This window comes from Taeniopygia guttata, chromosome 11 (assembly GCF_048771995.1).
Source record: "Taeniopygia guttata chromosome 11, bTaeGut7.mat, whole genome shotgun sequence".
In the NCBI taxonomy this organism is placed as follows: Eukaryota; Metazoa; Chordata; class Aves; order Passeriformes; family Estrildidae; genus Taeniopygia; species Taeniopygia guttata.
In genome coordinates, this window is record NC_133036.1 from 7,901,367 (window position 1) to 7,928,968 (window position 27,602).

General features: G+C 43.2%; 1 protein-coding gene across 1 annotated transcript in view; it reads left to right on the forward strand.

The window, feature by feature from the left end:
- Positions 1-26,415, forward strand: part of CMIP (c-Maf inducing protein) — a 129,752-nt gene extending 103,337 nt beyond the window's left edge. The window contains exons 8-21 of the mRNA XM_030282083.4: positions 558-661; positions 1,222-1,326; positions 2,062-2,415; positions 9,678-9,743; positions 10,814-10,840; positions 11,290-11,338; positions 12,793-12,900; positions 15,363-15,479; positions 16,838-16,978; positions 17,887-17,934; positions 18,673-18,819; positions 20,349-20,454; positions 21,544-21,614; positions 24,461-26,415. Of these exons, the coding sequence (XP_030137943.1) occupies positions 558-661; positions 1,222-1,326; positions 2,062-2,415; positions 9,678-9,743; positions 10,814-10,840; positions 11,290-11,338; positions 12,793-12,900; positions 15,363-15,479; positions 16,838-16,978; positions 17,887-17,934; positions 18,673-18,819; positions 20,349-20,454; positions 21,544-21,614; positions 24,461-24,514 (1,497 nt within the window). The 3' untranslated portion in view covers positions 24,515-26,415. The remainder of the gene's footprint in view (positions 1-557; positions 662-1,221; positions 1,327-2,061; positions 2,416-9,677; positions 9,744-10,813; positions 10,841-11,289; positions 11,339-12,792; positions 12,901-15,362; positions 15,480-16,837; positions 16,979-17,886; positions 17,935-18,672; positions 18,820-20,348; positions 20,455-21,543; positions 21,615-24,460) is intronic.
- Positions 26,416-27,602: the final 1,187 nt, after the last annotated feature.

Genomic DNA, 27,602 nt, shown 5'->3' on the forward strand with positions numbered 1-27,602 from the left:
CAGGATTTAAAGAAAGTGACTCTTGAGCTCACCTGTCAAATTCACAGTATAGCTGGAATAAAATCTGTGGAGAAAAAAACTGATCTCTGGTTTTGTACTTGATTGCATATTGATAGCATGTCAAAATTATTTGCTCTAAAACCAGAATAGATACCCATTGCAAACACGGAAATATAGTATTTTTTTGAGCTTTATTTCTAAAAATCTGCAGTTAGGAATGGAAACAAAAGTGTCAAACAAAAAATGTATCTCAAAATCAAAATATTAAGTGGAAAGTGCAAAACAAATGTTAAGTATAGGTGAGATTTTTTTGGTTTTAGTTGTTTGTTTCATTATACAGGAGTTTGTTTTCAAAGTGGATGTAAAGGAAAGGAGATTGGAAACACTGTCATTATTAGTGGGGAGAGCATTACTTCAGTGTGCAGAGATGCTCTTCTCTTGAAGCTTGTCAGCATAGTAGCAATGGGAATTCAGCTGTGTTTGAGCTGGTTTCTTTTGAAAACCCACAGTTTCGATGTACATTCACCATCTTCACCGAGTCTCTCCTTCTTGGACAGGATTTTGGGAAGTGCCCTCGGTTGCGCCTCTTTACTCAGGAGTACATTCTGTCTTTGAATGAGCTGAATGCTGGAATGGAGGTGGTGAAGAAGTTTATTCACAGGTTAGTTACATCTAATTTATGGCATATTTCCAATCCTGTGTCCGTGCTTTGGTGGTTACTTCTCCCAACACTGTTTTACTGGCTGTTTACAGTAGCTGGTGCTTTTTGGTACTGACAAACAGCAAATAAATCAAGTCCATCAAGCAGTGTTGCTGAAGGCTCTTTTTCAAAATGCTGGCTCTCAGATAATTCTAGTGTTTTCTGCCTAATTCCACACTGCAAGATAATAGATTTTGCTAATGTGTGTATGTTCTTCGTATACATTTAGACTCAAAGCCTCTGCAGAATGATTCAAATTAACTTTCAAGCTCCTCATGCCCACTCAGGTGTGAGATTTTGGGAGGACTTTAGGGATACCACATCAATTAAATAGATGATTCAGCTTACCCTTGTTCATCAATCGGGCCATTGGATTTACAGAGTTAAAATATCTCTCTGTTATGGCCCTTCTGAAGATCCCCCAAGGATGCTTATCCAGGTCTGTCACCTCATTCTGTCTGACTGGTTTTGCCCACAGGAATCTTCCTCGCAGTGACATAATTTTGGTTTTTGTTTTCCAGCATGCATGGTCCAACGGGACAATGCCCACATCCCAGGGTCCTGCCAAATCTTGTAGCTGTCTGCTTAGCTGCCATTTATTCCTGTTACGAGGAATTCATCAACAGGTGAGTATGAATTCCCAAACAAGATCAGTGTGAGATAGGTGTGCTAGAAAACCTGAGAGAAGCTGAACCTTCCTTCCCTGGTGCTCACCAAGGGAATGAGGAAGGGCAGGGGTGAGACCTTGAAGGAAGGGTTGTGTGTAAATCCCTGTGTATCTGCAGCTTTGAACCCGAGCTGGTTTCACAAGGCTGTCTCCGTTATTGTGGAAAATCTGATTCCTCACTCGCTGCTAAATAGACATGCGAGCCAGTTTCCAGTAGACACCGAGGGTTCCCCTCTGCTATGTTTCCTGTTTGTTTATGCCTATCTGACTTTCCTCATGGTAGAGCACGGACAGGGGCTGCTCAGTGTCCAACACAAATTCCAGACACGAGGGTTGCAGACAAATGTCTGGGCATGTGCTATAGCCAGATACATACTTGGGCATGGATTCTGTTACAGCTTTGCACGACTTGGACGGGAAAGTTCACCTTTAGACTAAACTGGTCTGTCAATTAGAGTAATGAAAAGCTCAAGTCTTTGTCAAATAGGGGCTGCAGAGCAGTCCTGTTGGAGCCTTTTAATGTTTTTAATTGATTTCAGTAATCCGATTGCGCAGAAGAAAGCCATCCGGTGGGCTGGGGTGAAGTACAGTGGGAAATTGCAAAAAATCGTGGCTTCTCAGTGTTGCACTCTCTCTCCTGCTCTCTGCTGCTATGTCTGTCTACCAAAATGATTTGTTCCTTTCTGAAATTCAGTCGGGACAACTCGCCAAGCCTGAAGGAAATTCGGAATGGCTGCCAGCAGCAGTGTGACCGAAAGCCCAATCTCCCCCTCCGCCTTCTTCACACGAGTCCTGACCTGGTCTCTCAGGAGGCCACCTTGACTGAATCCCGTCTCAAACCAGTTATTGTCACTTCCAACGAGATCCACGTGGAGGTGGAGCGCAACAACACGGCCAACCAGAAGATGACAGCCGGCGTTGGCAACGACAGCGAGCCCAACCTCATCGACTGCCTGATGGTCAGCCCCACCTGCAGCACCATCAGCATCGAGCTGAGTGCCCAGGCAGACAGGATCCTGGGCTGCTACGTGGAAATACTCAAGATGCTGTGAGTGTCTTATTTCGAACAGCTTTTAGAACAATGTCATCTTAACAATGGGGGGGCTTTTCCCACAGGCCTGTTGTCTTAAACATCTGTGGCGAGCCAGCACATGGTTATAAATCTTAACTCCAGCTCTGGAGAGTCCAGCCTTTGAAAGAGGCATCTGGCACTGCCAAGATGTTCTAAAAATAGCATTAGGAAGATGAAAATGGAAAGTTTATTTGTACATTGAGCCTCAGGCATTTTACAGAAGACGGGATGTTGGTGCCAGTGGTTTCTGTTTTTGTTCTTGCCCACCAAAAATAAATGAAAAACCCCATTTGTCTCCTCCAGGGCTCTTGGGGATTGCCTGAGACAGAGCTAGAGCAGGCAGGTCTGTGCTAGGTTCAGGGCTTGTGCAGTGATAGGCAGCACCACTGCCATGAGGTGAGCAGGAGTTGGATACTGTCTTTGTTGTTCACTTAGATGTTCTCCCTTCTTGTGCTTGTAGAAGCTTTATGACTTATTCAGATCTGCTTATATTAGAGTGAAGTCTCTGTCCAGTTGCTTTGGTAGAGCAGACCTGTATTAGGCCCTCGGTGTTCAAGTAGTCTTTGCCACAGAATAGTCGCAACGTGATTACTGGCAGGCAAATTTCCTGAATATCTTAAACAGGATATAAAGGAAAATGTTCTTCAGGAAAAGCTTTGTTTCTCTGGATAAATAAATGAAAAGGAATAACAGAAAAGGTGGACTGCAGAATGGGAGCTTGTAATCGAAGTGCAGTAAAACAACTTTGTTGACTTTGACAGCTAGCTCTGATACTGCGTTGCAGTATGTTTTGTGGCAAACTGTTAAACTTCTTTATTAATTATTTTTAAACAGTGTAAGGCCTAATGAAGTCATAGTTGAACTTTCTAGAATCCAAGATGTGGGTGAAATCTGGACTGTTCTGTAAACCGTGAGCATGTGCCTATACTGCAGACAAAGGCACATCTGGGGGTACACTCTCAAGGAATAAAATGAAGTAAAACTGCTGTGGTGGAGGATTTTGTGAAGGTTTTTGTACCACATTTTCTTTTTTTTTTTTTTTTTTCAAAATACATAGTACAAATTTGCAGCATCACTTTTCCACTCACTACACAGCTGACTTGCAGTTGCTTAAGCACTGATTCAAAATTGGAGACAGGACAAGTGAATACCAGATACTGTTCCCATTAGAGTCTTGAGCAGGAAGTTGCTGTGAAGGCTAATTTTGTAGATTTTTTTTTCTCTGTGGCCTAGGTTCTTCTGCCTTTAAAAATGATTGCACTAAGAAAAGCACAGCATCTGAGTTTGCTTCATCTGGGGGCTTCTAAGTCTCCACGCACCCAGGTGCTACATTAAACATGTCATGTATTTATTCCTGTCCCCTTGACTCTCCCTGTTTTCCATAAACACTGAGCACTCTCCCAGTCCTGATGCTGGTTTGGATGCTGACTCACCAAGCATTGACGGTTTTGGTTTCATCATGCAGCTGACACACACTTATAAACAAATTCACAAACGGGCATGTTCTTCCTCACAGTCTCTCCACTTTGAAACATTTGATATGCCAGGTCCCAATTCCCATTTAATTTGCTACACAAGGAGCTTGTGTCACTCCATACCTTAAAATAATCTAGTTTTTTGATGCGTTTAAAAATCAAGTTGCAGCAGCAATGAGAATGGGGATGTGTTACTGTTAGAGGTGTTGTAGGTGTGGGGCTGCTTTGGGCCCTTTTTTTGCTTGTACAACAGCAGTTCTGAAAGGTGAAACCCACAGGATGTGATGAAATCACAACCTGTGAGAATATAGGGCAGCTCCTAAGGCAGAGCTGTGGCTGTAGCTCCACACATTTGAGTTCCCTTCCATTCCTGTTCATCCCTTGATCTTTTGGGTACCTGAAAACAGTAATGCAGAATCTGCTTACTTCTCATTCGGCCACTGGCTCACTGGGAGGTTATAGATAAGTCACTTTTAAATGCCTCGTTTTCCTTATTTGTAAACTATAGGTAAAGATTTTCCATGTTGTTTTTTTAACTGCTGAAACCAGTGATGGAAAAGCATTTTAGAAGGACTTGCAGTTGTTACCAAAAATACAAGATAATGCTGTTGTGATGCTGATTACTTTCATGCTCTAGCTCTTTCTGAACAAAGGGTTTCTGTTGCATGAAATACTATTACTGTACTTTGAAAATCTGAGAATATGAAGAAAGAGAGTTGAAGAACATGCCAGTAGGAAGAAAACATTAATTATAAAACAACTTCTATCCAGGAGCTGAGCTCTCAGCGGGCATTCAGAAAAATAATGTTCTTATTAGTAACAATGGTAAGCCAAACATAAACAAGTTGCTTAGCATTGAGTTTGATTGTTCTTTTAGGTGTCTGACTCAGTATCATCATCAAAACAAGAGTCACCATGGATGATATCTCTTTTACATAATTAACTTAGGGCAGCAGGGAGTAATTTATTTAGGCAAATTTTAATTATTGGAAGTCTAGCAAATAAGAATTCTCAACAGTAGCTTCAACAGAGGACATTTTATTGTTCACGTAACTCTTACACAGTGCTTACTTTTTGGGAGAAACACGCACTTCTAGTATCAATGAAGATGTTATTTAACAATCACTGTAATACTTCACTTTTTGCACAGAAAGCTAAAAGGGCAGTTTTAGCTTTTTACAGCACCTAGAACATCTTTGACCCTTTTTCTAATATAGTTGAGTAACAAAACACAACTATTGCATACTACAGAAAAATAGAAAATCATGATTTTGAAGATCTTGGCAGATGACCCAAAGTCTGGGCAGATTTTAAAGGAGACACAGTCTCTAGGGTAACACAGTATTTTGGTCCTGTACTCAAAAGTGGATCAAACTTCTGTGTCAATATTTTGTAACTCATTCTGGACTCTGATAGTGTTGCTGACAGCAACCAACATCTCCTGAAAGCTACAAGTTTTAAACTGGTGCATAAGAAATGCACTAAGTTAATTGAAAAATTTCTGTTCATCATTTTAAATGAGAGGCTCTGAGAACAGCTCAGCATTGCCCAGCTCCTACTTGCATGTTAATGTTTCCATGCATTTTGGAATGTCTTGTACCCGGACTTGTACTTGAATAGACAGCCGTGGTTAAAGAAAGTTGCAGTAGAAGGAGCTGTGTGTCCACTCTTTGGGCTGGAGAACTTCAAAGTTTTCTTTCTCCTGAAGGACTCCGCTAATTCCAGGGGGTGGGGAGACCCTTAAACTGTCTGCAGTGAAGTCTAGGTCAACTGGTTGTGAGAACAGACCCCTCTTGGGGATGCTCTATTGGTGTTATATCATAAAGTGTTACCCTTTGTCTGTGTTTTTTGTTTCCATGGCTGCCTGTAGTGGAAAAGGTCTGTCCAGATGTCCAGACACTTGTAGCCCTCTCTGGGGCCAGTGTCACAACCTGTTTTGGGCAACCTTGTGTTGCTGTTTCCTGATGCTTCCATGCCAACTGTGAGCAGTGGAGCCCATTTCTGTTCTCAGCAGTCAGGGCACAATCTTTCTCAGTTCTTTCAATGGCGCTAAATTTTCTTCTTTTGAAAAAGCCAAACAAGCCCATCTCAAGAGAAGGTTGAACGTGAAAAGGCACCTCAGTGTTTTGCAGATAGCAGGTTTGTGCCTTGTACTGACAAGGGGTCTGGTGAGGCTTTTTCTCAGCCTGTCCTGGCACCCTGAGCTAAACCTGATGTCATACAATTCAGGGAATTGAACCTAGAGACAGGGAAAGATATTGACTTATCTGACAACAGAGGTTACCTTGTCAGTCTGGAGAAGAAGCTGCTTCCAAGTAGTTGCTCTTGTCTCTTCATTACCCCCAACACCCAAGGACTTGGGGCTTGCAGTGCCTCAGAGATGAGAGCCACAGCTCTCCAAACACGAGCACCCACTGGAGCTTCCCCTGCTGCTCTGCATTCCCCGATAGGTCAGTGGCATGCTCTGAATATCCCAAGTGGATTATCCTATGTCATGTTTATCGAGGTTGCCCTGGGCTGCTCGTGTGTTTTGGATTGTTTGTGCCGCACATGACATGCGGGCAGGTTTTCATTTTGGTGAAAGGTGATCCCGGGGAAGGAAAATGTATTATGTTGGCAGGCCAAGAGCGATGATGGCCCTGAGGCAAAGTCACTGCAGTCAGGGATTATTTAATTAATATGGTTGTTCTGGCCCTGGCCAGCCCCCTGGGACGGTTTCAGGGCGAGGGGGGCTGTGTGCAGTGGCAGGTGATGGCTCCGGTCTGGCACCGCTCGGCTCTGCCACCCCCACGCGCTCCTGGGAACCCGCAGGTCGGGCTGCAGCTCTGCTGCTCACCTACAACTGCAAATCCTGCAAAAACCAGAGCCAGGGAGCCGTTCCCCCCTTTCATCAGGCCAGTCCTGGGATTTGAGCTGTGTGATGAGCCTTGAGCCCAGCGCCCTTGGAAGAGCTGGGAAGGGAGTTTGTCACAGGCGCTGTCCCAGGATCTCCCTGTAGCTCTGTGCTCCCTCCTTCTCCTGGCCCAGCCTCCTTGTCTGGCTCATTGCAGTGGTTGTTAATTGCAGCCAGAACTAATCCATCTCCCTTTCCTTCCCTGCTTCAAACACTTCTGTCTTGTGCTGGAGCTTTGAATGGACAGGAAAAAAAAAGAAAAAAGCAACTGTCAGAAATGAAAGAAGAGTGCAGATGAGATGAGCACAGACAGAAGGAAAATGTTTTTGAAAAGGGAATAGGTGGGAGGAGGAGAAACACTGTAGGCTTTTAATAAGTAGTTTAGTTTTATTCTTGTGCTGTGTTTGTTTCATGTTTCCTAGCTCAGATTGAAGGGATTACAGGCTGTGCAGATTTTATGTTCAGGTCCCACTCATGTGACCAAATTTTATATATTTCAATAGGAGGCAGTTCCCTTCCTTTCTTTCTTCCTTCTCCTACTGGGGAGGCAGACTGATTTCTTTTCACTGCCCGCTCACAGACCTGCCCTGCTCCCCAGCTTTGAGAAAAGTCAGTGATACTGTCCCATTCTGTCTGCAGTTTCATTCCATTACAAAACAACTTTTTTCTTACTCTTGCAATTTCCTTTGAAGCTCAGCCATGAAAAGTTGATTGGTTCATATTATTAGTAATCACAACTCTCCAGATTGCTCAAGAAGGAACTTCAGTGGTGTAACACTTAGCCTGAGATGTCACAGGAGCCTCGAAGTGGCTCTCAGCTGTTAACCTTCTGTTAGAAAAGATTTGTAGGTGCTGTATCTCATGTGGTATGAAGCACCTTTAACACCTCTGGATTTTCTAACTCAGGTTTTGACTTCTGAGTCTCCCCTGCTTAAAAATCTGCTTTTAATGCTGTTTTTATCTACTAATAAAATGTGTTGTTTTTAGAATAAAATCAGCTAGGAATTTCTAAAGGGTATGCATATTTAAATAAAACAAAATGTCTGGACGGTGTTCTCACACCTGACAAACATGGTAAGACCTGTGGCACTTCCCAGGGCTGCAGCTCTAGATAGGTTGCATCAGCTCTGTCCTACAGAGACCTGGTATTTTAACAAGAGACGTTTAGCTGAGCCCAAACACAGGCCAGAGTTCTGTGTCACTGACCCATTCAATGTGTCCGTAGGTCAGAAACAATGAATAATCTTGTTGATAACTTTAATTAATCAAAGCTTTGTTGAAAGAACCCAGAAAGCTCATCTTAAAGATGCTGTGTCAGAGGTTTCCTTCCATTATTTCAGTTTATGTGACAAGCCCCATCTTAGGTGTGTCATGATATTCACTTTACACTGACTAAGTGGAAAAACAACCCCTGTAATGAAGTCCTGCTTCATGTCTTGCTGTTCTGAGACATTAAACAGAGTTGATCATCTTCCTTGTTTGTTCAGTGGCTAAGCAGGTGAGGGACTTTTTGTCTCTGGAAAGAACCTTGTGAACAGGTGATCACAAAGTGCTCTTGCTGCCACTGTCTCACACTCACTTCAGGTTTGTGAGACACACCTTGTTTCAGAGTTGGCCCTAGTAGAAGAGAATTTTTCACGGAGGAGAAAATTAGATTCACTGGCTTTTAGCACAACTGGCATGGGCACGAGTTTTCTTTTTTGGATTACTTTACCTTCACATGTGCTCTTCTGGTTTTTAATGCACTAAACCACTTCCAGGTCACAGTGGTCCTCATGGGTTGGTTTCTTGCATGACATAGCACACATTTGTGTAACCTGAATTCATACTGCTCTTGGGCAAGTGATAACTACTTCCCTGGTTGGCTTTTACATCACAATTCTCCATTCAGGTAAAACTTCTCTGCACATTGCTTCTTAAGAGTACCCTGCTCACGCATTTGAATTTTCTTTTTCTGTGTATGCATCTTTGTGGCTTGTCTAACATCATGTGTATTATTAGTTTATGGACATTTCTGGTTTTTGTGGTTTAAAAGATGGATGAGACTTTTGGAAATGCATCCATCTTCAATTTCTCTGAGCTAGACGTTTCCCTTTGCAAAACTGCATTCTTTTGGAACAGTTCCTGTGCATATGTTGTCTGTCTGTAATGCTATCAGTAGATACTGTCCATCTGAGAACATTACACTTCGTTCCTTCCCAAAGACACACCACACTTTTGTGCCAAGTTTCCAGTAAGCTGCAGCCAATACTCTGGTTTTTAACACTGAAATCCAAAAGGTAGCAGCACTAAGAGGAGGTGGCAGGCTCTTCTGCCATTGTTTTTGCAGACATCCCCAGGTGTTTCAGCCCATGTGAGAGTCACTTCTGTGTATTCATTGTTATTAATGGGACTGAGAGCCAGGCTCTGGGCTTTGGCTGGTGGGTTTTGTGTCAGAAATGGATTTGGGAGCATTTGCTAATGGGCATCTTTCTTACAGCAAAGAAAATTTCCAGTTAAATGTAGAGAAGAGCTTTAAATAGCAAGTGGCCTGGTAATTGCTCTACCAACTTAGATGAAAGTATTACTTAGTGATTAAATGTCAACAGGTTTCATAAACAGCAAATGTCTTTAAGTTGACATAAAGAAGGCCTCTCTGGAGGTCACTGTAAATACCAGATTTATTGTGCCTCAATGGAGAATGTGCTGGAAATGGAAAGGGAAATGTCACTGTAGATTTTGAGAGTGCTTCAGTAAGCCAGAAAGGTTGTTGGTGCCCACAGTAAAAAGCTTTTAACTCCTTGAACTAACTGTTGGTATTGATGATTCCGACAAAGTATGGTTTACCAACAGTTAGTTGGTAAGTTGTTAACAAAATGTTCATTTTGCAGGTCAGACTACGATGACTGGAGACCAGCCCTGGCCAGCTTGCTTCAACCTATCCCATTTCCCAAGGAGTGAGTTTGCACTGTCTTAGTATTTACTGGCTTGTTCTTGTTACTGTTTTTTTATGGTGAAATATACGTCAAGTGAAAAGTGATGGTAATAGGAGCTTTGTGCCTCTAGTATTGATTTAGAAACTGAAGTTGATTTTGGCTGATGCAGAGGGATGTGAAGACCTCCCCACGTTCAGCTTCCTTCCCCATTTCTCTCAGATGATCCTGAACAGAAATATGGTTAACTAGAGACAGGCAGACAGGAAGGGGAGGAAAGCTGGTGAGGAGGAGAGCAAAGTGAGAGATTTCGTGGGGGAGGATGCTGTACTGGCGTCACAGACACTCCTGTCATTTGTGTTTTGCATTAAATGAAGAAGCTGCCCTAAGGATCAGCCGAGCTCCCTCGGAAACCTATTAATGAGTAGAGGTGTTTATAAAGTTCAGACCTCCACGGACAAAAATTACAATTGTAATTGTACAATTTGCTGGCTTGTCACATCCCCTGATGACCTGATGTCTTGAATGGCTGAGGTCTAATCCTCCATGCCAGGTTACCTGGGCTACAGTGAGAGCTTGGAGATAGGTAACAGAGACATCATTACCTAAGTCAAACGTGAGTCTTGGGGGAGCTGTAAACCATAGCATGATCCAAGGCACTTCACAAAATGACCATTAATTGCTTTACTCGTGTATGATGCTAATTAGCTGCGACCATACCCTAATTGCCTTGCAATTAAAGAATACACCTGGCTCTTGGAGGTAGACAAAACTCTGTAATTACATAATGGCATTGTAAGTCTTTTACTTTCTTCTGACCCAAAGCTCCCACTGACGTTAGTCAGAGCCTTGTCTAAGACAGTCTCAAGAAAAGCTACAAGATTTGTTCCAAGTAATTTTCCCCTCTAAGTTAATGAAAGAGGCTTTATCTGATTTTTTGAAACTTTTTTTTTTTTTTGTCTTATGTGCTTCAATTGCTTAGCAAGTCCTTTTATTATCTGGAAAAAACTGAAAAGTGCTTGTTTGGTTTTTTGGGCTTTTTCCCCTTCTCTTCTTTCTCTCAGATCCTCATACTCTTCTGTTTTATATTTCAGGGCTCTTGCACACGAGAAATTCACAAAGTAAGTTTCTGGGGCTCCTTTGTTTTATTGAATAAATTCTTGTATTAGTCAATAACAGCAATGATGCATTATTCAGTATTGTGTCTCTAATGGCTTTTATCTGTGAAGGGCTGTAGGCATGTTCTGTTAGCAATAAAAAGTTCTCTTTGTAATTTATTGTGCCAGCAGGAGTCCAAGGACTAAAGCCACTGGGTGCTGATAGAATTTACAAAGGAGTTTGTCAATGCACATCTCTGAAACATTTTCTAGGCTATTGTGAGCAGACACTGTCCTTGGTAACCACTTTTAGGCATCATATGTCCTTTCTGTGGAAAGAGTTCTATGTGTTTCTCTCTAAAATTCATTAATATGTATAATTTTAGGTTTTATTCAAGAGAAATGTGATACTTGTGCAAATACTGCAACCAGCAACTGCTTATTCTTGTCCTTCCTACTCTTACTTTTTTCAGGGAGCTGAAATATGTGATTCAGAGATTTGCAGAAGACCCGAGGCAAGAAGTGAGTTTGTTGGCAGTTTACAGAGAGCATTAGCTGGAGGGATTGCAACTGCACTTGTTCAGATCTCTCCTTAAGTAGTTTATTCCAAAACACGGTGTGGTTTTACTCTGCCTAGGGCTCTAAGGAGTAGTGGCCACTCAGGGTGGTTTATGTGTTGTCACCTCCTTGTCTGGCATCAGTTGATGTCATTATTCTGCAGTAAACTGCAGACCAGCAAGATTTTCACCCTCTGTGGGATCACTCAGAGCTTTTCACCTTCCATACAAAAAAAAAAAAAAAAAAAAGGAAAAAAAAAAAAAGGAAGCAAAATCCATGGATCCACACAGCTTACAAAATAGCAGGTTTTGTGTAGCTGTGCTTCAGCTCTGTTGTGTGCAAATGACTGTAATTCTGATGAATTGGCAGCAGAAAGGGGGTGGGAGTGTGTTCCTGGGGTGAGAGTGTTGCTGCTGCCTCGGAGCTGCACTCAGAGCCTGCTCAGCATCATCAGCTTTGGCTGAGTCACAGGGAACCTCTCACCCACTGTGATTCTTGCTTTTGGCATAAAGGCAAGAAAGCTCCCTCAAACTGTGGGTGAAACTGTATCATCACTGCCCAGAACTCCTCATTCACATGGGTTTAGCTCTTGTGAACAGTAGTTACCCTTGTCAGAAGAGACCTTCTTGTCCTAGAATGGCACTAGGATTTCATCTGTCCCTAGAGTTCTGTGCCCAAAGGAAAGAATTTACCACCCACACACACACACACCTCAAAAATTGAAATGGAACATCTGTTTCTTCAAGTGAAGGAAAAAAAAATAAAAGGAGAAAATAAAGCTTAATTATGACTTCTCTATTAAATTGTGGGACTAAATATAGTAATCTCTACAGTGGGCCAAATTTAGACTAATGGTTGCTCACTGGTGCCAGTTTTCCAGTGCAGCTTCCATGTTATATATCCATGTTGAGTTTTCCCTGTGGATTTCCTTCACCCCGACTCTGGTCAAATTTTATTAGAGCAGGAGTTATAAGAATTGTTAATTATTAGAATGAGCAAGCCATCAGCCACCACATTTGGTATGCAGATCACATCAGATGTATAGACACACATGCTGGGAAGACAGGGGGAAATTACAGAAGCTGAGAAATTTGTGGGGGTTTTTTTTTGTTGGTTTTTTGGTGGTGTTTTTTTTCCCAAGTGAAAGGAGCTGTTCTAGATTAGAGCCATTTTGTGTTGGATTTGCGTAAAGGGAATGAAAAGGGCCATACAATAAAGGATGAAGCAGCTTCCCTCTTGGTTATACTGAAAAAATGGACTCTGGGAGTGGAGACTGGCCTGCAGCTCTGTAGATTGGAATATTAACCATGAGATTTCCAGCAGTCCCTGGTTTTGCAGTTACTTTTGGCCCAGTGTGGGAGATGCTGGTGGTTATTGGCAGGAGCTGTAACCTTCCCAATGTGTTCACTTCTTGGCAGGTCCACTCGTGTTTGCTGAGTGTGAGGGCTGGCAAAGACGGCTGGTTCCAGCTCTACAGCCCTGGGGGAGTGGCCTGTGACGACGATGGAGAGCTCTTTGCCAGTATGGTAGGTGTCTGCAGTAATGTGAGTTTAGAAATTTTCCAATAAGTAACTAATGCCTAGTTGGCAGTAACAGGATTTACTTGTTTTTGTCAAAAAATTATCAGAATCACAATTCTGTTAATCATGAGTGTTCACCAGAAAATCCAGATCTTTTTGACACCAAATCCATCAAGCTCCCTTGCAGTCACAGTTTGGTTAGCACATTACTGTTCTCTTTTTGAACCTTGGTGTGTTTTCTCACTGGTAGTGTAATGCACAAGCCAAGCTTGTGCATATGTATGTATTTCTGTATTTATAAATCTCTGTCTTTGTATAAAAAACTCTCTCAGGGAACATGGAAAACTAGGAGACTGACTGTTCTGTACATCCACACCTATAGTTTACATTTATAGGCTACCCTGGAATTTAAAACTAACAGTTACATTAGTTTAATCAAGGGATGGATGGATAGATATAAAAGGTGTTATCAGTGTCTCTGCCCAATTACATTGTTGTGAAGAGGTGTAATTAGAAACCAGCATTCCATTTCCAGCAGTTTCTTTTGTAACTCTGAGAAGGGCTAGACAGAAAATAACAGGTTTTAATCAGTGATGTGATTTAAGCACTGTCTTCCTGTGCAACCTGGGTCAAGTCACGTAGGTCTCTCTCTGTATTAATTCTCCATATACCAAGTAAGATGGAAATTATATTACTGCCTTTCTGTGGGGAGGGGGAAAACATTTGTTGAATTTGGCTTTGGGTACATAGTGAAGTGACTTTCTAACCTTTGTGCATCTCCCACATGCTGAACATTTTGGGACATAAAGAACATCAGTGTCTGTCTGTACCCTTAAATTCAGACAGATCAGTTACCTCTGAAACTGATAATGGAAGAAGAGTGTTTACAAAAGGTTTCACCCCTCTTCACTATTCATCTGTCTTTTATCTTTGAAAAGAAAATTTCTTCAGAACTGTATCATTTCTCCTGAGAGCCGTTCAGGATATTTATGAGCATCAGGAGATGGTGTGCATGAGAAAGCACAATGCTAACACACATTAATATGCAGTACTCTGTGCCCTTTGCAAGGATGTTGATAAATACTTAAAGAGCTGCTAACGACTAACCATAAAGTTGGAAAAACACCCTGTTCTGAGATGCACCTAATGTTACTTTACTATCAGTATTTTCCACTGCTCAAGAAAACCTCTAAAAAAACTTAATGAAAACTGCATGGAATTAAACCTCTTTTGGCCTAGAGGTTCACATTTTTAAAGGCCACCTAAGCTGATGGATGCTCAAGGAAAAAAAAAAATTCTCTTTTTCTAAAGAGCTTGCTGATAATGAAGACATGATTCACATAGAATTGACCTCATCATGGCATGGTTGTGATATTTTAGCAGTATTGAACATAGTGCAGGCAATGCCATGAGCCAGGGGGCCCACAGAATGTATTTACAGGATTATTGTAGGATAGTGCTGATGTTGAGTCCATATAATGGAGCTCTTCTGCTTAGGCTGTTGGAAAGTGCAAATTCTCCTGTAGTGCTCTGCAGCAAATGGTGAATCAGCCATCTGGGTTATGAAATAAAGACTTTCTTCTATGAACCCAGACTTCCCTGCATTTAATCTCTAAGGCTTTTACATTGGAAATTATACAACCAACTTATTTTCTGAGAAGAGACGTATTTGATTTGTACAAGTGGCTTTGCATTCCTGCCATAGGTGTTACCATGTGATATCAGATGGTGCTTCCTGGAGCTTTCAAAGAGTCTGCACAACAATTTTGTCAGCTCCAGGACTCGAAGGAGTGTCACTCAGGACATATTCTCAGCAGTTCTTTCCTTTCAGGGAAAACTGAGCAAAGGAGAAAGCAGGATAGTGGTCCAAGAGCATGAAAACCCATGAAGTCATGTCTGAGTTAGTGCTCAGGACTGTCAGATTTTCTTAAAGCAGTCCTTTCCTCAGTCATATCCTGTCTGTTCGTCCTGAACAGGTGATTTTGTCAGTCACCACCCCTTATCCAAGGCCAGCAGATTGCCAGCAGCACTGCCTTTTACCTAGACACCCACACAGCCCCTGCTCCCCAGCTGGCATTTCCAGAGAAACCCAAGCGCAAACAGATGCGAAAGCAAAATCCCCGGTGGTTCCCCCGGGGCTGGGTTCATCAGGTTACTGGGAATGGGGGCAATTGCACAGCTGCTCTGATGTTTCCTGGGGAGTCTCTGTCAGGCTGTCAGCTGGGCTCCTTTGTGGAGTAAAACTTCCCACTCCCTCACATCTCACTGGGCATCACCTTCTTCAAAAAGTCACTTCCATCAGCAGTAAAGCTGTTGAGACACTGCAACCCTAACTGTAAAAAGAGCCTTCATTCCTTCAGGTTTATTGCAAATATTTAACACTTTTTGACTGCTTAACAATATCCCTTCCAGAGGTATATGTGTTTCTTAAGCCTACACCCCTAATTTTACCTCTGTTTCTTGAATAGGTTCATATTTTAATGGGATCCTGCTATAAAACAAAGAAATTCCTGCTTTCACTGGCTGAAAATAAATTGGGACCTTGCATGCTGCTGGCTTTGAGGGGTAACCAGACGATGGTAGAGGTAAGCCCTAAAAACATGTGGTCATAGAGGTTTATGAGCAGTGTTCAGGTTCACACTGCCTTTCCCAGAACTGGCTCTAGCAGGGGTCAGGTTTGTGTTGTGTTAAACACCAGCAGTGAGTGGTTGTGTTTCTCTGACTTATGGAGAATATTGTTCTGTAGATATGAGTGTGAATGAAATGAAAGGTGGGTTCATGAATTTTTGGAGAAAGAGGTTATTTGCTGTTAGGATGGGAAATGGTGGTAGGCCGTGGTAAGAGATCACAATTCACAACCACAAGCCTGATTCTTGTCTTGCCACACGCAAAATGAGCAGTGCACAGGAAGTGCCTTTATAAAACCTTATTTGTTTGCATTAATGCACATTATTTATGCTTATGATTTGTTACCTTCATTGTGCTAATAGTTTATACATATTTTTCTGGGTTTCTTAAGAGAAATCTCTTCATAAATGTTATTTTCAGCAGAAATAGGGTGGATAAATAGATGGAAGGATTTACAGTTTTTCATTGACTTTGATTTTTGCATGCTAATTTAATCCAGTAAATAAAGGAGCATGCTGCATGCATTTGAATATAATGTTGCTGGATTTTTTTTTTCTTCATTAAAAATAATTGAAATTGTGGAGGGAATAAAAGCTTTGCATTTTAATTGCAATGGCATGATACATAGCTGAAAAGGAAAGGCAGCATGGAGGGGCAGCTTGTGTCCTAAATCTGTGTGACCCACTGGAACCATCCCTTGGGATCTGACTTGCTCCTGGCAGTCCCTTCCCCAGGGTGAGCTGGGTGTGTTCCCAGTGGGGTGAGGGATGTCCTGGCCCCAGCAATGAACTCCCAGCATCTTCTCTTGGAGCCTCTGTGCCCTTTCCCCATCCTGCCTCGTGGGCTGGGTGCACCTCCCACGTGTTCTGCTTGCACAGAAACCCCAGCACTGAGGGATGGAAAATCTGGCCCTTGAGGAGCTGCTTGGTACTGCTGCTGCTGGTGTACAGTGTCCCAGCTCTGCCAGTGCCCAGCCCATCCCATGGACCTGGGAAATACCAGATCGATTGTACCTGTTCTGGAGAGGCCATGGAGCAAATAATTATATCATTCAGAAGGAGTGAGCACCAATGGGGGGCAGGATACGCAGGCTGGCTTTTGGAGATTACACTTCATTCTTTACGAAGAAAAAATTAATTTCATGTGTTGGAAGTGGCATAAATATTGCTATGATATCCTCTAATCCAACCTCCTTATTGCATGCTCTAAAAACTTACCCAGGAATTTAAACTACCATGCCCAGTGTAATTAGGATACTTGAAAGAAATGGAATGAAAACCCTGCACTGACCACTCTCCTCTTGTTCTGCTGTTAGATTTTGTGTTTGATGCTGGAATACAACATCATTGACAACAATGACACCCAGCTCCAGATCATCTCCACCCTGGAAAGCACAGACGTGGGAAAGAGAATGTATGAACAGCTGTGTGAGAGGCAGAGGGAGTTAAAGGAGCTGGTATGTCACCCTGCACATATTGCCATAGCACACTGGGCCCTGTGCTCTCCACAAATGGAGGTACAAAAGAAAGACAAGCAGGGTGTGAAATTCCCAGTTAACAACAGGATGGGAGCAGTCCTCAGAGGATTTTACTGTGAATATATATGCTGTGTGATATTTACTGACGTGACTAATCCCATACTATGTTTATGAATGATATTCAATAACCTGCTTAGGATCTGTGTGAAGGAATAAAGGTGAAACCCTGCTGTCTCAAGATCTTACAAGTCAGCTTGTCAAATTCTGCCACCTTTTGACATATGAGTAGCAAATGGTTCTGGTGCTGGCCAGCATTTCTGAATGCTCTGGCATTCACAGCATGTCACTGAGATGGTTTAGGTCTAGTTCTCAGAACTAAAGCCTATAGAAAAAGATTCTTCCTGATTTTAAAGACAGGACCTAGAGATCTAAAATGCACCTGCTCGCATTAGCACCTTTTCACCTAGGCAAACATACCCACAAACTTCCTCTTCCCTCTTTATATTTGTCTTTAACCCTTTCTCCCAGCCTGAAAAGTAGATGCTTTTTTTGAAATCAAGCAAATGCTTTTATCAGCTGTGCCATCTTAACCCCTTTGTTCACTTTGCCCAGCATTTTAAAGGGGTTTCCTTTAAAGTGAAAGCAGCCAAAGGCTGGCAGGCTGAAGCATACAAATGGCATGAAGACCCACTTAGCTGTGGTTAGTGGGTGTCCCCTGGGGAGCAGGAGGCACACTCAGGGCAGGGGAAGCAGGGATGAGGTGGAAGGGCTGGCAGGAACCTTCAAAATGGGAGCAGGGTTAGCACTAGTGAGCAGCTTGCTGTACTTCAGTGAGTCTGAAATGTAGAATGACAGCTTGTTTCACCAAAATGTCTTCTCTTTTACAGCAAAGAAAAGGTGGCCCCACAAGGTTAACACTGCCATCCAAGTCCACAGTAAGTTGATCAATGTCAATAGAAAAACGCCTTTGTCTTTCCATATTTAAACACTTGATTTATGTTTGCCATGTGGCACAGTGGTTTTGGGCGGTTGAGTGGGGAGCCATTCCACTTGCTCTGTCAACACAACTGGAGTTTACACAACTAAGGGCACAGTTCTGCTCTTGGGTCTGTGCAGCAGTTTCCAACACCAGAAACAGGCTGTCACATTTATAGTGCTGCTCAGATTTGGAATGGCAGCTCTGGGGACAGAGTTTTGCATTACAAAGGCAAACTTCACAATGTCCAGTTCTGGATTTTAGTTATGGAAGTCTCAAAGAGACCCAGCACTATTGCATTTAAGCTTGCTGCAAACCCAGACTCAGTTCACTGAGGCCAGGTGATGGTGCTGAGCACAGGTGGGTCCTGGACCTCATGGTTAAATCTTCATGATGTTTAAAGACCCATCTTCAGCATTTGCTTTGACACTGAAGCCTTTGTGTCTCATAATGATACACATGCAAAGGACATTTTTGTCCTAATGTTTGGACAAATTTTTCCCAGGGTGTGTGAAGCAACGCTGCCACAAGAGCCCAGCTGCTTGCCAAACAAACAGAAAGTGCTCTGTGTGGTTCTGTGTTACTGTAAACAAGTGGAGCAGTTGTGCAACTCGCTCTGGTTACCAGTATCGGTGACACCACACACTTCCAGGCTGGGCACCCACAATCTCTCTCCCCAATCTCCTGCTGCTTTCAGGATGCAGACCTGGCCCGCCTGCTAAGCTCGGGATCTTTTGGCAACCTGGAAAACCTCAGCCTGGCCTTTACCAATGTGACAAGTGCTTGTGCTGAGCACCTCATCAAACTGCCTTCGCTCAAGCAGCTGAACCTGTGGTCGACTCAGGTAAGTGCTCTGCAGCCCCAGACTCAGAGCAGCAGCCAGTGCTGACTAATTCCAAAATTCCACACTACGTCAGCATGAGAAGAGTGTGTGAAGAGGCTTGCTTAAATGACTTTGTCCTCTTGCTATTTTTATAGGGCCTCCCTGTGGTTTAGCTCATCTTGGCAGCTGATTTTTTTTTCTCTTCACCCCTTTTTTTTCTCTGATTTTTAATTTTTGTTTTATTTTTAATTATAAAAGCGTTGCTGCTATCTTGGGCTGAATGTTCCAGTTGGGCATGGTTGGTACTGTGTGCTGAGTAGAACCTGTGCTGCTGTTCATCTGGGAAATGCTTTCACCCAGTGATGAAAAAATGGTGCTGTGCAGCTCATATGGTCAAGCAAAGCACAGTCTTTAGGCAGTGAATTGCTTGAAAGCTGATCAACCCAACAGCAACAAATAAAAACTCAGATAATGAATAAGTAGAAGGAAATTATAATGAGAATGTGATGATTTTGTAAGCGAAAAAAGACCTAAGTTAACTGAACAAATTATTCGGCTGTTGATTGAAGGAACTTGTAAAATTAAATTTTTTTCTTCTATGTTTCCCTGCTGGTTTTGCTCTCAGAGGTTCTCCACTGAATAGGTTTTCCCTGTTCTCTATTAGCATCTATTTATAGTGCTCACTGAAAATACAATTATTGTCAGTGCAACCACAAAAAGCAGCATTTTTTTACCAAAATGTCATGTAAATATTTTGGTTTTATTTCCTAACTACTTTATATCCTAGAAATATCCTTTTTTTTGTTTGTTTGGGTTTTTTTTTATATGGGGAATAAGAAGTAGAAACTGACTGCTTGCTTGTTTTAACTGTTTGTATGTCCTCCAGATTTGTGTTAAAAATGTAACTGAGAAACTTTGATACTATTTTGTTCAAAATGAGTTTGATTTTACTGAACAAAGAGCTTGCTTTTTGTGTGGGACTTTTTTTTTATTAAAAAAGGAAAAAAAGGGGTTTAGATTCCATTTTATTTTGCTATATCCTGGTTTCCATTAATCTAGAATGTAGAAACAGCAGAAACCAAGTGGGTCAATAGAACAATTACCAATCAATAGTGCATTGTTCTTGAGACCAAAATAGCTAATTAATACCACTTGCAGTGTGCTTTTTTTGTGTGATGTGTTTGGGAGCTGGCTGAGGCCGCCATAACCATCGTGTATAGCCTGGGTGGGAGCCTGCTCGTACAAAGTCCAGGCTTCAAAGGCACCAGTCTAATTAAGTGATGGCCTGTGGTTAAGTGCACACAAGTCACTTAATTCCTCTGTTCCCCGCCTGTGAGACAGAGATAAAACTCTTTGCTTTCTCTGCTGTCATTGGCGGTGAGCGATGGAGGGCTCGGTCAGGCCCCATTTCCACAGCCCTGTTGGCACTGAGGTCCTCCTTGATGGAGGGCTCGGTCAGGCCCCATTTCCACAGCCCTGTTGGCACTGAGGTCCTTGCAGGGGGTTTGGTGCCTCAGCCTGTGTGACCCAGCTCTGCTTGTGCCCCGCAGTTTGGCGACGCGGGGCTGCGGCTCCTGTCCGAGCACCTCACCATGCTGCAAGTGCTCAACCTGTGCGAGACGCCGGTGACGGACGCCGGGCTGCTGGCACTGAGCTGTGAGTGACACTTGGGTGGGCTTTTGGGTGGGCTCTGAGGAGTTCCTGTGGGTTCAGGCAGGAGGTGGATCTCTCAGTGCTCCAGCACTGCGTCTGCAGGGGTTTAGGACAAGCTGTGGCTGTGTTTGGGTTTAATCTTCCCTCCTCCCTGCCCAGTCCTGCAGCTGTCCAGCTGTGGGATGGTGACCTGAGCCTGATGGCACTGGGTGACCTCCTGTGGGCTTTGTCCTCCTGAACAATACTCTAAATCTTGCTTCTGGCTTCACTGATAGCATGTGTCCCCATCTCAGGTGGTAATCTGTTGCCCAGGGACTTCCCAGATTTATTCCTGTGGGTATCCCCTCTGGGTGGGACCTGCCTTTGTGGTACAGGAGGGGAAGATTGCAAAACCATCTGGCAGCTTCTCAGTCAGTTCAGCAACTGTGTGCAGCAGGTTCCATGCTCCTTCTGGCATTTTTTGTTCGTTTTTGGGGAGGTGAAACTCTCCCTGTTCTTGGTTTAAACAAGGCAAGGCAGAGTGAGACATCCAGGATTCCCTGAGCACTGAGAGCTGCTCGATGTGCTGGAGTGAAATTCCCTCCTGCACCCAGCAGTGCATTTCAAACCTCACTGTTGGGTTCGGAGGGCTACTTGAACAGGCTTGATCCTACGTGCCAGACAGGCCAGTAGTTATGGCTCATCTTAGGAAACTATTCTGCTAAGTACTGGAGCCTAAACTGAGAATGGGGGGAGGAGAGGGAGGACTGCCAGATCAGCACGGCCCCTGAGCACCACGCAGAGCACTGAGAACTGAGAACGGGCACTATTCAGAATAATGTGCAGGAAACCGATTACGAGAAGTTGACTGAACTACTTTGAAGTCAGCAGTCTTAAGCATATGCTTAATGGCCCTTCCTAAATAGGGACTTTTTCCTGGATGAGGGCCCAAACAGCTGTTTATCCATTTGTATTTCTATATTTTATGCTATTCAGCTTTTTCGTGAGAGTGCTGCACATAGGCATGTCTTGTTTATGCTTTGGCCTAGTGCAAGCATGGTATTTTAAGAAAATGCAGCATGATCATAAATATCTGTGTGTTTTCTCTTTCAGCCATGAAGAGCCTGTGTAGTTTAAATATGAACAGCACCAAACTTTCAGCAGATACCTACGAAGATCTCAAGGTATTTGTGAATTGCATCCTCTAAAGATGAGAAGTATCTGTAGAAAGAGCATGGTGGTGATGCCTAGGGCAGGGAGAAGTGACCCTGTGGAGTGGGTAGCATGAAAGTTATCTGAAGAGGTGAAGTGGATTATTTTGTGGATATAATGACTGAAAGCAGCATTGTGAGGTTGCTGCCTTCAATGGATCCAGGAAGCATTTAATATACTGAATGGAGGTATGAGATAGAATCAGCAGCTCAGTCTTTTTGCCTGTGCTATCAACAGTAAAGGCTTTATCAGTAGAAGTTTCATAAAGTGATTGTTTCTGATGAGGATACAGAGACAGGTACAATCTAGTGCACACCATATCCTGTATTATTAACAGGACCAAAATTAACTTGAGTGAACAGTATTGTGAAATTTCGATCTGGAAAGCAAAGGTAGAACTGAAAGCATCAAGGAAGATGAAAATTTATCTTGACACCTCTAGGACTGGAATTGGGCTCTGAGCAGAGACATCCGCACAGATGCCCAGTTCTGAAATTTGACATGTAATGTCTGGTTTTACTGTGAGTTTATAACCACTTAGGCAAAATGGTGTCAAGAACCAGGATGTAGCCTCAGGTGGTTTCAATGCTTGCCTTAGGTGTGTTGGCTTTCATGACTTCACGTGGACTTTCGCTTCATTCTGGTGGTTTGTGAGTTGTGTCTCCCAAAATCTTACCTTAGACACCCAAGGACTCAAGATGAAACTTGACATTTGCTTGTCTTGGATGTTGAAACAGATTGGGCCACGTTTACTTAAAAGGTCACAACCTTGGGTTGAGTTTGGAACTTGAAGCAAGTCCTGTAACTGCTCTGCTTTCAAAATTCACTGCAAACATCTATCTTTGGTTCTGACTTTGGAGCCAGGGCCCCCCTAGGGACTCAGCTGCAATGCTGCTTGCACGGAGTTTTCAATATCAAGTTTAAAAAACTTGTGTCACAATTGTATATGCAAAGAAGTCCTTGGAATTAGCAGCTGGCTTGCAGATGGGTTCACACAATGGAGCTTGTATCAGGCCCCAGGCATTTACAGACAATCAAGGTCAATGCTGTATTTGGCCCAGGGCTCTGAAATTGCATCTATTGAAAGGCTCCCCTGGTCCCACCCCTGCTTCTGAGCCACTTTGCCACTCACTTCTTACTGAAACTCACATTTTCCTAACGGGTTCCCTCTGCTCTGGTATGGCATTAATAGTCCTTAGCAGGCACAAAAGAAAGTGACTTGCCAGGGTAAACAGCAAAACTGCCCGTGAGCAAAGTCCTGATGGTTGCTGAGTATTCAAAAAGCTGAGAAAACAGGCAAGCATCGCTTTTCCCCCTTTCACCTCTTCCATTGAGATTTGTCTTGGTGGCCATTATTTTAGGGCTCTGTGTGTGTTCAAAGGTAGTAGTTTCTCTCCCTGGGGCACATAGTTGTAGGTTTGTTAAGAACAGCTCAGACTTCAAAGAACATATTTTTGATACAAATCTTTCCTTCTTCTCTCATTGGTCTGCAAGAGCATTTGGGGCATGAGCCAGTGATGACATTTCCTCTCAGCTCCATCCCCCACCCCACTAAACACGCTTGCACACACACAGACACCCACATATGTACCAGGCAGGCTGAACCAGACAATAAATAAACACCCACTACTGAAGTCATTATTGCCTAACTGAAAAATTATTTGCTGGCAGTGTCTGTAGGATTATGAATAGCTCTTATCAAAATATGCGCGTACATAAATCAAGGAGTGAGGTAATAATGACTCCTAGAAACTTCCAAGTCCTCAATTATGCGCTGGCCTAATTAAGCATGTTTATTTGTTTTGAGAGAATTAGCTGTGCAGTTATGGTCAGAGAGCATGGAAGGGGTGTCGAGGAGTAGGAGCAGCCCAAACAGCCGGTCCCGTCTGCCTCGTGCGGGGTGATCCAGGAATGATGTGGCCAAAAGCAGTGGAGTTGTGGAAGGAAGACCACAAAGACACCAAAAGTTGCTAATGCTCCATGAGTTGTTTTAGTACATGAAAAGGAAAATGAGCAGTGCGGAGGCTGAAGGAGGAACGTGTCTCTCTGCTGCAGTTTGAGTCCTCTGCCTTCATGGCGAAAGTTGGACAGACATGTTTTGCTAAGCATTTCATAAAAAATGAAGATCAGGGTCTGATCTGGATCTGGTGGCTGGTGCATGGGTTTTAGAGCAGGTGGGACTTAGTTCCATGTGTCTGTGAGGGCTCAGCGTCGTGTTCCTTTGCCACACCACCTGCTCCAGCTCACTGCTGAGCTCAGCGCTGGGCCCGGCGTGTCACGCCTCTTCCTGCAGTTGGTGGTTGACAGATCAATCCTCTCAGTTTGCTTGGAAGTGCTCTGTCCCTTTCTGCATTTGGATACAACCTCTGAATTGAGTAAGTCCAGGGGTTGTTTCCACACAAGAGCTCCCAGGCCAGAAAGCTGTGTCTGCCCTTTACCTCTCCTGGGCTGCCTGTCATCCTCACCACCAGTGGGGCTCTGCTTTCCTAGCCAAGGGGAGGTGCTTTCATCCTCTTTTGGGAGCCCACATTCAAAATACAAGTATGATATTCAGAGCTGCACAGGTCCCAGGCTTGCTGTCACACAAAAAGTCACAGGACACAAGGTTTTTCACAAGCATCCACACTAACAACAGCAGGGCAAGGTGCTCTCCTTCCCCAGGAAATTCTTTCACCCCTCCCTTCTCTATTCCTCCTCCTGATTTGGATACCACTGCTCTGTTGGAAGTACGGGGAATGACCCTACACAAGAGATTTGACAGGAATTCTTACCTGAGCCCTGAACACATTGTTAATTCTGACCTTTCCTCCCCTCACAGGCTAAACTCCCCAACCTAAAGGAGGTGGACGTCCGCTACACCGAAGCCTGGTGAACTCTTCCTGCCTCCAACTCTTCTCTTTTGCTTCTTGTGAGAAGGAAAAGATTTTTAAAACAGACAGATTGAAACAAACCAGAAAATAACTTTTGGCCAATTCCTGTAGAGCAGTGAGCCTTGGGACTTGGTGGCAGGAGTTGTGGTTGTGGGGTAGCAGAGTGGAGTTGTGTGTGTTGGGAGGATGGGGCAAGCCTGGACCCCACTGGATTCTTTCAGCTTTGTGATTTCAGAATCAACATAATTTAAATTGAAAAGGAAGGAAAACAAACAAACAAAAAAAGGACTTTGTAGCAGCAAGAGGATTATAAAGAGGAAAAAAACACCTTTGTGGATTTTATTTGCCTTTGTGTTTTATGCCGTGTGGAGAAAAAAAAATATATTCCTTTGTCCTTACTTACCTGGGTTTCCTTGGCTGGCACCCAGCCAGCCGGAACTCCTGTTTCACCAGTTTTGCTCCAGAAAATCAAACTTCAAAAATCTCAAGAGAAGAAAACCAAAACCAATATGATTTTTCACCTCCCCCCATGTCCTTGCAGTTGTTATGCAAAGTAATTTTGTTGTACATAAGATTTACATAATGCACCTATTTAAGAAAATGGTTCACAAATAACAGGTCTGGGACCTGTCTTTTATTTATGAATTGTTAATTCTTTTACCCTTTTTTTGCGTATAGTACTGTATAAACTAGTTTGCTGTCTTGTTGTTATTATTATTTTTTTTTAAGGAAATGTCCTCCTTGAAGAATTGCCTTTTAGTAATGCAAACTGTATTATACTCCCTCTTTGTCAACATTCATCGCGTTGTCTTTTTGATTTCAAAATGCCTCAAATGCTATCAAATAGGAAGGAAAATCTTTATCAAGGGGGGCGTGGTTGTTGGGGAAGGGGGTGCAGGGATTAATAAAAGTCACAATTCCTTCCAAAGTCTGAAAACTTTCTTTAGTCTTTTAAGCCATGTCAGGTTTAAACACGGGCGACGGGGACAAGGCGTTTATTTTGCCAATGGCGTGTTTGAAAACTGTAGATTTTACAAATTGCCTCCGTTGTTTTCTGTTTACGTCCGATATTTCAGAAAGAGAAAAAAAAAGCTCTCCCTCCACTTTGTGCATCAGCTTTTTCTGGGTTTTTTTTTTTAATCCCCCTCCCCTTATTCCCTCCCCTGTCCTGTGCCCCTGTCCCTGCCCTATTCTGTGCACGCATTGTTCTGCATGTTCCTCTGGGGAGACTGAGGAAATCGCGGTGTTGCTGATCCGATAGCTCTGACCTGTCTGTAAATGTGACTGCTACATTTTTCAAATTCCACAGTTGCTTAGATGATTTTTTAAAAATTGTGGTTTCTTTTATAACTATGCTGTTGACTTTTTTTTTTCATAATGAGCCTTCATTGTACAGAGCTGCTTATTTTAAAAAAATCAAACAAAAACAAAACAAAAAAGTTTTTTCCTCTGTTTAACACTTTTATTTTATTCTTCAGCACCTCAAGGTTTCACATACAGCCAATGTAATTTTTTATATAAAAATATATATATTTAATCTTATTCAATGGAAAGCCAAGCTTTTTTGTTCAGGTTTTTTTTTTGTTTTCTTTTTTTTAAAGTTTGTTGCTATGTAGGCAACCCCATCCCAAATGATGTTGTATTTCTTTTTTTTTTTTTTTTTTTTAATAATGAAACAGAAATTGAGTCTTAACTCACGTAGTGTGTCAAGTTTTTTTCCCCCCTTCAAATCCCACACTGTATGGAGAAGCAGTATGGGAAGGAAGAAGAAGAAGAAAAAATATGCCAACATTTTCTTTAGCACTGTTGCTTTTACCAATGGTTTACTACTACTGTTCTGTAGCTGTGTACAAAGAGATGTGAAATAATTTCAGGCAAAAATAAACTGTAAGTGAATATTTTAGCTGCGTGCTTTGTGTTTTCTTTGAAGGAGCCTTTGGCTGGCCAGTGATGTGGGGATGCTGTGGGAGGTGCAGGCTCCAGAGCAGGGGACCAGCAGGCAGCCAAGTGTTCCACTCCGCAGCCTCGAGGAACCACCATGGAGAAGGGAGGAGAAGGAGGAGGACAGCTGAGATGTGCGTCCTGTTCCTGCATCGCTCCCCAAACCTGTTTTGTGCACTGTCCCCAGTCCCTGAGAGGCTAAAGGAGTCCTTGCAGTGGCCATCAAAAGAGGGTTTCTTGCACTGGTTGCCTGATGTAGGCAATGAGGGAAGCACTGGGGCATCTCCAGGCTCGAGAAGGGTTTCTGTATATTGTGTATTTTAGGGCAGCCTCCAAAAGCAGGGATGTGCTGTGTTTGTGTTCTGCTGTCCTGGATGAAGCCCTGCAGGGTGTGGGCTGGACATCAGGAGGAGACCCAGCTGGAGCTCCAAGACTCTGCCTCCATTGTCTGCACAGCTCCTGAACTTCTTCAGCTTTCAAACAAATGAAACCAATTTCAAACCTACTTGAAACCAATTCCTGCAGGTGTTCCGAGAGCCACATTTATCACCTGTGTTACCTGGCTCCTGTACTCTCACTTTTATCTGTATTTCTGTTCTGTTCCACAAAAGAGACTTCAGGACATGGAGAAACATGAGGTTTGTATTGTGCTTCCAGGCAAGCTAAGAAGTTTTCACAGGATGGCCCTTGATAAAGAGAATTACCTGCCTTTATATTTTTTCCTTTACTGAAATCACATAGCTGTAGCTGAGTCTATTGGGCTTTTTGGGTGTTTCCCCATGAGCAATCACTACTGCATGTGGGTTGTTCTGCCCTGGCAACAGCAAGGACTTCCAAAACCTTTCTGGACCCAGAAGAGCCAGAAATATTCCTGGGATGTTGCGTGAGGGACTGAAAAATCACCCAAGGAAGGAGAGCTTTAGGCCTTGGTGAGATGAAGGCGTATGTTGGATACAGCTTCTCTTCCTGCTGTGGACAATGACCTCTCCCTGAGCTCCCCAGGCTCTGCTTTCGGGAGAACTGAAAACAGCATTTGGGTTCCACAACCTCATCTGGATTATCAGCCCTGGGGAAGCCACAGAACTTTCTGAGATGCTACATGGGTGATCTGGAGTGAGCAGGAACAGGCGTGTGTGAGATCCCCCTTCA